The 11,372-nt window shown below is 41.3% G+C and overlaps 1 protein-coding gene across 4 annotated transcripts in view; it reads right to left on the bottom strand.

The window, feature by feature from the left end:
* Positions 1–7,726: 7,726 nt before the first annotated feature.
* sh3bp2 (SH3-domain binding protein 2) overlaps positions 7,727–11,372 on the bottom strand; it is an 81,704-nt gene continuing 78,058 nt past the window's right edge. For all 4 annotated transcript variants that reach the window (XM_079364625.1, XM_079364624.1, XM_079364623.1 and 1 more), the window contains 6 exons: positions 10,546–11,191; positions 10,336–10,459; positions 9,975–10,030; positions 9,671–9,746; positions 8,805–8,864; positions 7,727–8,709 (listed from right to left, as the gene is read on the bottom strand). In XM_079364625.1, coding sequence (XP_079220751.1) covers positions 8,572–8,709; positions 8,805–8,864; positions 9,671–9,746; positions 9,975–10,030; positions 10,336–10,459; positions 10,546–11,191 — 1,100 coding nt within the window. In that variant the 3' untranslated portion in view covers positions 7,727–8,571. The remainder of the gene's footprint in view (positions 8,710–8,804; positions 8,865–9,670; positions 9,747–9,974; positions 10,031–10,335; positions 10,460–10,545; positions 11,192–11,372) is intronic.

The following is an 11,372-nucleotide window of genomic DNA, read 5'->3' as shown; positions in this document are numbered from 1 at the left end:
ATTTTTTTTTCTCCTTCAGTACGTCTTTGGCACAGTGTTAACCCTTTACTGTCCGCATGAAATAATGAAATAATAAAATACATGGCCTGCATACAAACAGTCATGATGTGTAGAAAATATGTAAGCATGTCTATTTGTAGCTATGTCAATCAATTAATTTTATTTTTAGAGCAGGTAAACATCTTACTTTATCTTAACCTATATATTATGATTAGATAGATAGATAGATAGATAGATAGATAGATAGATAGATAGATAGATAGATAGATAGATAGATAGATACTTTATTGATCCCGAGGGAAATTCAAGCTTCAAGAATTCAAGATTATGATTATTATTATTATTATTATTATTAAAAGGCAGCAGGTAAAAGACGGTACTATTTGATGTATTATCTACAAAGAGCAAACATTAATCCCTCATGATCACTGACAAACATTTAGCAAAGTTACAGTGAGGAGGAAAAACTTTCTTAAAGAGGAAGAAAAGTCCAGACAAACCAGACTCATGTTGAAGAGCAGCTGCTGAGCTGTGGTGTGACAGGACAGAAACAAACAGATCATCAACAACAAATGAAATATATTTAGAGCGACAGTGTCAGTAATAATGGTTAATGTAACATGCATTCTTGGTATCCTCTTATCTTTGTTGAATTACATGAAATCAGTCAGTAAATATATTCGTTGATCCTGAACTTCACACACACACACACACACATATATATATATCTTTTTTTTTTTTCATCATTCAATTATTTGTGTGGGATGAACCAGAGAGCCTGGAGAAAACCCACACAGAACATGTGACGTCCTGACAGAAAGAAACCTGCTGGCCTCTGTTTGTCAGTACTTCACATGTTCCACTGTGCTGTCCTGTGCCTTGTTAAAGCCTGTGTGAGCTGGGGGTGGGGGAGTTGGGGTACAGTTGGAGCTGCTGAGGTCGTCACTGCTGTTCCTGCGTCTGCGCCCTGCGATCCTTGTATTGACGAAGGCATTTGGGAGTGATGGCCATTTTAAACCTCCTCCACTCAGAGACGTCCTCTGTCTCGTTTATCTGGGTGTTGTCCTCTTGAATGAAAGGCTCCATGTTGCACTTCAGTGTCTCCAGGAGATTTTGGAGATCCTCCACCTTCTTCTGCAACTCCTGACAGGCCTCCTCCTTATTTTTGAGTGTCAAGGTCAGCTCATCGCAGAGGTTTGTTTTTGTTTGGAGCTGACATGTTAGGTTCTCCTGCTGCTTTGGGAGCACATCCGCCTTATTTTGCAGATTCAGACAGGTCCCCTCCAAATCTTTCAGTGTCACGGTCATTTCATCGCAGAGGTTTGTTTTTGTTTGGATCTGGCTTGTAAGGTTCTCCTGCTTCTTTTGGAGCATATCCACCTTCTTTTGCAAATTCAGACAGGTCCCCTCCAAATCCTTCACTTTCAGGATCAGCTCGTTACGGCTGTTAAATTTTGTTTGGAGCTCACTTGTGAATTTCTCCTTCTGATCCCAGAGTAACTTGTCTTTGTGGAAGATCTTTTCCTGAATAAACTTCCTCTGCAGCTCCAGGGCTTTATTACAAGCTTTCTGCCTCTGCATCAGATTCATGTCCTCCTCAAATGCCTCTGAATTCTCTTGCCTTTCTTCATTCAGTTGTTCCTGGATGAAGTAGGATTTAGAGCTTTCAGCCTGCAGCTGTTTGTTTTTAGTTTCAATATTATCTTGGAGCTCTTGTATTTTGTGTTTTATTTTTAGTTGTTCTCGGAGCTCCTCCATCTCCTTTTGCATCTCCTGATAAGCCCCCTCCTGAGCCTTCATTTTCAAGGCCAGCTTGAGGTTGCTGCTGGTCTTTTCTTGTATTACAGCCTCCATCTGCAGGGAGTTAGTAATTCCTTTGCTGAAGGCCTGATCCTGTGTGGCCATCGTTTCCTTTGGCAACTTCGGAACCTCTGAGACTCTCTCCTGAGGATTTGTATTTTGAACTTCAGTTTTTCCTGTCAGCTCCTCTTTTATGATGAGGTTTTCCTGGCTGCTGCTGTTTGCACCTGTTTGCATTGTGCTGACCAAGTTTGCAGCTTTATGGTTTGGTTCCATTGCAGTTCTGATTAAATTTAGAGAGGTAGTCCCGTAAATATCGAGTGGTTAAAGAGTACTCGTTGATCCTTGAACTAGTAAGTGAGTGAGTGGCTTTGATCTTGCGGAATTCTTTTTTTGCCAGCGTTCTATGACCTCATAATAAGGTTAAGGATACTGGATATGTAAACATTTTACCTTAGCCCTTGTTGCCATGGTAACATCATGTTTTGTTTGTTTGCAGCAGAGGCTGTTGAAACCATAGATATATATGTAAACACTAGATGCCTCACTCAGGCAGCTAGCCCCGCTCAGTACATTGATGTCAATGGTACATGTACTATTTAAATAACCCTAACATGATCACATTTCAACCAATTTTCAAACAGATTGCTTTGTTAAAAACGTCAGACACATAGCTGTTAAATACACCCGGGAAACACCTGTACCTTAATATTCAAAACTTAACGGTATGGTCAGAGATGTCTATTTCTGCATACTCAATGCATCATTTTAACCGTGATCTTTCGCACAGTAAAACAGATCAGAGTGGGAGCAGCAAATTCTGGTGCACAACTGCATGTCACAAATTGTTATATTTTTACACAGCCAAAATGTAAAAAATGTTAATGTAGGACTATACTTCATATTTTTGGTATTTTTGTTCGGGAAGAATTAAAAAGTGTATTTTGATAAAGCGTAGGCCAACAGTTCCTGTTGCAGTTTCTCAAAGTATTTTACTCAGGCAATAAATGTTTTACTTTCATGCCATTAAAGCCAAAGAATTAAACATAGATAAAAGTCACATACAGTAGACATGATGACAGGGAAGCTGAACATGTTTACAGCCTGATACAAAAACAAATTAGGTCTGATCAGTTTCTGTCATCACTGGCTACGGGGGGTGAACCTTTTTTTATTTTTTTTGATTGCATGAATGACATGTTATCCATAGTTAGGCATGTAGCTGACATGATTGAATGGTGCAGTGTAACCGTTTGTCATGAGGCTCATCTGCTTCAGCTCTTCTCTTATCACTGGTGCCAGTTCATCTATGGTAGTAACTAATCCCATTCATACATATTCATACGCCATCCAAGCAGCAGTGGTAGCATCTCCGGGTTATGTCTTCAGACATGGGGCTGTAGGAGCTGGGTATCGAACCCCCAACCCCATTCAGTGACTAATTCTAGCCACAGATGCCCCTGCAAGTATGTCTTTGAATGTATCTTTTATTTGTAAATAGTCAAAAGAAAAAGGGACAAATACCTTGATCTCATAAGTTAATAAGTTCAAAATATTGAGGATCAAATGTGTACTTATTGTGCAACCAATTCTTAAGGCACCTACAGTAAAAATGGTATTTTACCTGAGCAGATGAATAAAGTTTCAAAGCACAAAAACCACATTTTGGAATCAAACCCAGCAAATATATTTCCCCCTCCGTCTGTCTGAAGCTATTTCTCCATCATTTTGATCGCAGGGTCTTTGGAATTTGCATCTCTGAGTTCTTATCAGGCAATTGAACCTCATCATCAACCTCATCCTCGGTGATGGTTGATGGCTGCTGATACACCCCAAGGCTCATTGTGTCCCAGATTGTTACATCCCCCCCCCAAAAAAAAACACAAACTACCGTACAATTCAGTGTGACTCAGTGGGAGTTTTTTTTACTGTCAGTATTTCTTTCTTCCAGTGATATCCAAACACACACACACACACACACACACACACACACACACACACAAAGACACACACAGTAATTGGAGAAACCATGGCTGAACACTTGAATTCTTAGAACTACGTCTGTAGAAAATCCTTATTTGCACTCAATCGTCAAGGGATCTGAATTCAGAAAAAGACTCAATCAATTTCTATTGACTTTTTTTACTTGATCTTTCTGATAACTGGTGGAAAGAATCCACTCTATGAAAAATAATGAGTTGAGTTTGTATTTTTGCCTTGGAAACATCAGGTTGCTACAGCCTGCCTTGAAAGATTTTTTATGATATTCAGCCCGTATGAGCACGCCAGCTGAGCTCTTTGTTTGTGAAATACTTCTAATCAAACATGGCAGATAGATGTCACTGCAAATTGCCAGCCGGCCCCAAACCCAAGGTGAACGTCTGCAGCACCAGATGTCTCCGTTTAAGTTTCCCTCCCCCCACTTTAATGAAACTGCATGCATTGTATAGTGACAGTGCTTCAATGTCAGCATCATGTGGGAGCAGCAGAAGGAGAAGATGTGGCGGTCCATGTCAGAGGCTTCAGTCATTTACTTCTTTAGATTTGCAGAAATCTGTCAGCATATAAAAGGAAGACAGCAGCAACACTTCCATCTAGACTGATCCATTACTAATATTTCCTCCTTTAGGTTCATACCCGTTGTAGTGAGGTCGGAGGAGTGTCATGTAGTGTTTCTTTACAGAACTGTGTTGTAATGGAGCCTGTGAGAGAGGATATATTTGTGTCAGAATACATGACTATTAAACAAACACTGACATACTGTAGGTAGGCGTGTATGTTACACTGAAGAAGGAGAGAGATCGCACAATCGGCGTACATACAGGAGAAAGATCTTTATCTCTGTCATTTCCAGAGTGGGGGAACAGAACAGGGAAAGTGAGATATGACTGTCCACTTACTGATTGCTAAAGATGACAATCCTTTAGATGAAGAGAATATAAATGATGTGATAATATTCCCTCTGTGACTTCACATTCAAGCGAACGGAATAAACACGAGGCCGCTACGACAAAGACCTCCTACACTTAAAATCGTATCAATTCATTGTTTTGTTGCGATTAACATTTGAGCCAAACAAAGTTTCCCGTGACGTTTCTGAGATATCTCGTTCAGGAGAAAGATAAGGGTTAGTGGTGTAGTGGTGCCAAAAGAAGGATGGCCTCTGTTATAAACAGTGATTTGTAAAACTGCTCTTTCAGATGTAGTCAGCACCAGTTAGAGACAGACTGCTTTTCACCATCCTGAAACAACACTTGAGCATATTTACTGGATATTGTCAGTCAATCAATCGGTGGTGTGAGTTAGAGGAGAGTTTACTCTGTAAACCTGTGTACACTCTGCACACTGGGCAAGAGGGGGAATGGGTTAGGGCTAGCTAACCCATCTTTTGGGTCATCAAATCATCACATTATCGTTCATCCTGCCAGACTCTTGTTGTGAATCTGTGTTCTAGATAACGTGTTTAGTCTTTCATTAAAGCCAAAGAAACGTTTGGTGGGGGGGTCAGGCCTGAAAGGAGTTTTTCATTTTCATCTCATCGTGATAGAAACAACCCTGTGTGTTAAAAAATCCAGCATGAGAGTGTGATTTAAAACGCGCAGGCTTGCACACACAGCCGACAGATATCAGCACTTCCTCAGACCGAACAGCTTTATCCTGGCCTCAGCAGGGAGCTGCAGGGACTCTCACCCACAGCTGATACTTAATCATGCCCAGATCTAGGCCACCTTTTTGAAGATGTTTGTAGCCAAAGGGGGAGCTTCTTGATCTCTCTGTGATGGAGAACTGCTCGTCCACTCTCTTTATGATCTTTATTTTCTCCTCTGAGCCCTGAGAGAAGGCAGCAGAGACGGGAAAAAAGAGGCTTTACTCTGATTAAATACCACATATTATTGCCCTAAAGGAGCTGAAACTCTGCGAAAAATAGTAATGTGATATGATTCACTTTAATTTCTTTAATTGTGAATGCAATTGCAATCCTTCAGCTGTCTTCTTTGCAAGAGTTTCTCATTTACCCAAAGAGACATCATCCATCATCAATACATCTTTATCTATTCGGGGTCGCTGGGGGGCTGGAGCCAATCCCTGCTGTCATTGGGCGAGAGGCTGGGTAACAACCTGAAGTGGTCGTCAATCAACCTCAAGGCAGATATATAGAGACAGATAAGCAGCCACACTTACATCCACACCATACAGGCAATAGGGTCACCACTTAACCTCACGAGCGTGTCTGTGGACTGTGGGAGGAAGCAGGAGAGAACTCAGGCATGCACACTGCACACAGAGAGGGTCCTGTGCGACAGGGATTCAAACCATTGACCTCCCCGCGGAGAGGCAGCAGCGCTAACCACTGCACCACCATGCAGCCCCAAATAGACTTTGTGATGTCAGTGGACTTTATGAATAGATGTAAAGTGAAGTCTTAAACAGGATTATTCACTGTAACCTGTGACCCTCTGTGTTATTTTGTGACACACATTAAAGGTATTGAGTAATCACTCATTGTTATCACTTGCTTCTCTGTGAATGCAGGATCAACATTAGCATCTATCAGAGTGATAACACACCCACAGAGATGGATGAATGCCATGTTTTTCTCCTAAGACATGGAGACTTCACTTTATAACAGACCTGCATGTTGCTTCTCTCATACAGGATTCAAACCTCGTTTGGACATTGAGCTGACTCCGATCTCCTTCCTCCATTTTGAATTATTGCATTCTGATTTTAACAGACTTGTTATGGGAGGCCGACATGTGGAGTTCCATATAAACGTGAATGTCTGCATCGTTATTCAGCACCACAGACAGCGACAACCAAAGCTGCTAGTCCTGAAACCTCGAGGTTGTTGATCGATTATTTACTGATATAATTAAAGCTGAGAGCAGTGGCTGTTGAATATGTCTGATGTCAGTTCTGTGATTTTGTCAACAGAAAAACAAACTAGACCATCACCTGCCACATTTAGAATATACTCGCTATAGTGATGCTTTATTGTGACTGGAACTAGTTTTACTACCTCTATAAAAAGGCATGCAATAGACGCAGAGGCCTTGATTTATTCATAATTTATCAGCGTACTGAAAGAAAGACGATCAGTTTACTCTTTGATTTTCATTGTTTCATTCTCTGACACACTTTCATCTGTGATAATAAAACCAATCCAGTTTTTTTAATGGCTCTACTCAATTATTAAGCTTTTAATTCCATCATACCAAACTGCACCACTAGAGGGCGTCATTGCTCAAAGTACAACATAACACAGGTTTATAGAATTGATAACTTTAGATAGTGTGGAAAGTAATAAAATACTTATATTTTTCTTCAAATATATATTTTTTTCCTTTAATGAATTTTGATCTTTTTATTCCTAAAGGTTCCTGAGTTCAGAGTTTAAACTCAGACACATATATTAACTCAATAACCAATATACTTTATGTTTGTTATATAGCACTTTGCCCTGCTCACCTGAACATGAAACATTTTAATCCAAGCAGCTACGCAAATCTCAGTCCAACCACTCATTCATTAAAATGAATCAATTCTGGCTTTTTTTATACATTAGAATATGAAACATATTTAGACTTTGAACCTTTTTTTCCAAGCCGCCATATTGAGCTCCCTGGGATTTTTTCTTTTGGTTTATTTCTTATCCATCCATCCATTATCTATACCACTTCTACTGTTAAAGGTCGTGGGGCGAGGTCACACCCTGGACTGTTCACAGCACAAAGCTGATGTATAGAGACAATCAACCTGCAACACTCACATCAGTGTGTTCTCATGTTTGTAGAAAAACTAACGACAGTAACTCAAGTCAATCCAAAATATGAATCGATCAATCATTCGACATGAGAGCAGCAACCACAGCGTTAGAGAGAGAGACATTTTCAAAGAAGACACAACAGCAGGAGTCAGCATTGGATCGTTTTAAACATGTTTGTTTTAATAAAATACATTTACAGTTTTTACAGCCATGTTTTACAGTACATACAGCATTTACATATAAATATAGAGTGATCTCCAGCACTGTACAAACTGGGTTTGCAGAAGTTTGCAGGTTAATACAAACAGAGATGCGTCCTCAGACTGAGTTAGTTAGGTCTTATTGAATCATGGATATATAGTTTAGCTTTTTGACCATGAGTTTTTTCTTAAGAAAAGTTCCCTTAAAACCACATCGCGAGCCATTCTAACGCCCTTAATTATACACGTGTAACCTACTGCACTCTGCCTCCTGAAAATCAAGACAACAAAGACGTGAGTTTGTTCACTACAAAAGCCAAAATGCAGAGATTCTTCAGGCACAAAGGCTGAAAGTTTGTGCAACACATAAAGACGTTTGTAATGTAAGGCTTCGGTTCTGAACGTCCGTGTGCCACTTGAACCGAGCGGATTAAAATCCTCTTTCTAAATCACATGTGTTGTATCCCTGCAGAGGAGTGGTCAAGTCAAACTCATTTTTACTTCAGTGTAATATCAGTTCAGTTGTTGGCAGGTTTTTACAGTAACTTTCATTTTCAGCCCACAAATCAGAGTACATTAGTCAGTTAAACAATGCTCCGTTAACCTTTGACTGTATGAGTCGTGCAGCAGATCCTTGGTGTCGATCAGTCATCGTTTCAGAGAAAGTGCCTTTAAATGAAGCTCATAGGTGCATTGGGTTGTGGTGATGTTGAAGTAAAATCTCTGTGTTGCTGAGGAGGATTCTAGGAGTCACCTGTAGCTGTGTTCGTCTTTGCTTTCAGCTGGATTTCTCTTCGTTCAGGATCAAGAGCTCTGTCTCCCTGTGTAAGGCGTCTGCAGGCAGAGTGAGCCGTGGTGAGGAAGTGGATGGCTGAAGTAGTGTTCAATAAGTGCTGACAGATTGGGAAAGTTCACTTCATTGTCCAGGAAAATAAGTCCACCCTAGAATTAAAGAAGAAGAAGAACAGCAGAGCAGAGTTCAGTGTGATGTTTTTAATGTAACAACAAAATAGAACTCAAAGCAGCCGGTTTCTTACCTCTTCAAACAGGCGGTAATTTCTGGCTTTTCCTAAACCCATATCCCAAACCACCAGCACCTGGAATAACACGACAAAAGGAATTCATTTCATGTTTCTTCAACAACACAATGTCAGGCGTACTCCACGGAGAACGTAAAACCAATCAATGCAATGAGGGAAATACACGGCCTCCTCCGAACTCCTCATTTTATTTAACCGTTATTTAAACAGGGTAATTAACCCACTGAGGTCCAGATCTCTTTCACACAGAGGAGCTGTTCAGGAGGGCAGCAGCACGTCACAGTGAATATTACACGATTAGGAAATAATTTATATGTTCAGAGCAGACAAGTGCAATGTGCAAATCAGTTCGCAGATAAAATGCTGAGTCGTAATCACGTATTAAAATTCAACACACACACACACACACACGCACACACGCACACACTCTGTCCAATGGTGTTGAGTTTCTTTGTCTTTAAAGATCGAGCCAAAGGATTCAAGTGCTCCTCCAGCTTCAAGCCATGATTTCCGAGTGCTTTGCTCATGATGGATTAAAGTCGGGTCTGTCCAAATAATGAAACAAAGAGTACAATCCAATCCTGCTTCGGATGTTAGGAAGAGTCATGACAGAACTTTGATTGAGCTTGAAGAACTGTATGATTTGATGATTTGACTTCAGGAGGTTTTTGTCAGACAACTTTTGCCATCACTTTGACAATCTAAGGATCTTATTAACCTTTGTTAGAACAAGAAAGGTACGCACTGATTTTAATTCAATCTCCAAATAACAGATAAAAAGAAGTGAGAGACAGATAAAGACGGTGGAGGACTAGACACAACACTTCTGAAGTCTCAGACTGAAAAGTTGTTTTTGTGTTTACCTTCGACGTCTTTGTTCCTGAGTTTCGAATGCAGTACAGACCGTCCTGTGGAGGATTGGCGACCTCTTTGAACAACCTGCAGGAACAAGCGTCATTACAGGAGACAGGTTATCAATAAAGACACACGACCACAGATACGTTTAATATCATGTGTACAGTACGAGCAGTCAGACATTTCTGCTGCACGTGAGAACAAGAGGACATGAATATACTGTAACGTTTCACACGTATAACTGCATTTCAGCCACCAGAGGGCAGCACAGCTTTAAAGACATATTCCAGGTACAGCTCTAAAGTGACTTACTTTTCTACAATGCTGGTTTCAGTTGTGTCAATGTACACAGAGTCTGGAAGCTGCACCTGCAGAGAGAAACACCAAGTTATACACAGTGTTAAAAAACAAAGATAGACCACTGATAGTGTCTCAAATTATCGTTGCATTAAAAAAACATCAATAATACTCAGTTTGTTAAATTCCTATTTGCTGATGTTTTTCTTCAAAATTGAGAGTTGCTGTAGGCAAGACCTGAACAATTTGAGATAGATTAACGTTCTGGGTAATTAGATAACAGCTCAGACTGAGTTATTAAACAGCTCAGATCTATTTGTTTATTTAGAGGCCTGTAGTGAAGTTTAACATCAGGTATCCCTTTAGCATCTCTTACGTTCTCATAGTCATCGTCAGAGTCGTCTCCTTTGCTGCTTTTTGGCGAGTGTCGATTCTTCTTGCCGTCTGTGGGCGTTTCCTCACCTAGCGATCGGAAACTCTGGCCGTCTGGAGACGCTCTTCTGGGGGGAAAACAAGTCTCAGTGAGCGTCTGCAGAGGACATTTCCCTGCTGAGTATTCTGTGTTCAGTGTTTTATTCAAACTTACTGAAGTGGGGTTCCTGGCGGCTTGGACTTGGGCGAAGGCAGCGGAGGTTTGGCTGTTGGCGGAGGAGGTTTAGGCACAGCTGGCTTGTTGTGAAGTCCAGTTTTAAGAAGAGGAGACAGCTGAGGGCTGCTTGAGGATGTCAGGGAGTTTGACATCATGACAGGGCGAAGGCACGACACCCCAACTTTGACCACATGGGGAGGCGGTAGGCATGGCTTGCTGTGGACGTAGCTTATCACCCCTTGATGGTTGTTGCTTTGTGATTGGCTCCCTCCAGTAGAAAGGGAGCAGTGGGCGGGAACATTCGGAGGCACCCAGTCTTTCTTTTCGACCCTGCTCTGAAAAGCTCTCTTTGCATTAGCAGGAGGAGGAGGTGGGGGGCAGAGAGAGGTGGGCTTGTGCAGGTGGGGAGCAAAAGGGATCGGCGGAGGCGGACCTTTGTAGGGCTCTTTTAGTGTGGAGAGAGGTGGGACAGAGGGGGGAGGCTTTTTGGGGAGCGGGCTGGTTGGGATTCTGTGTAAGGGTGGGACAGGAGGAGGTACTATTCTGTGGAAACCTGGACTAGAGTCTTGACGGAGCTGGAAGGTTGCCGGCACCGGGGGAGGAGGGTAGGAGGGGGGCGGGCCTGTCGGCCGACCTGGAGAGACTAAAAAAAAAAATACACAAATAAATATTGGTCTACAAAAAATTCAATCATAGGAGGATTTATATCTCTCTCTGAGATCTGGAGACATTTCATGTTGCTCTCAACCCGATTTTTTCCTGGCAGGCCCCCATTATTCTTCTTTGTTATCATATGTGTTTGTAATATAGACACATTCATAATG

The sequence above is a fragment of the Symphodus melops genome (genome assembly GCF_947650265.1).
Source record: "Symphodus melops genome assembly, chromosome: 16".
In the NCBI taxonomy this organism is placed as follows: domain Eukaryota; kingdom Metazoa; phylum Chordata; class Actinopteri; order Labriformes; family Labridae; genus Symphodus; species Symphodus melops.
Note: the sequence above shows the minus strand (reverse complement) of the source record. Positions and strands in the feature narration are given on the sequence as shown.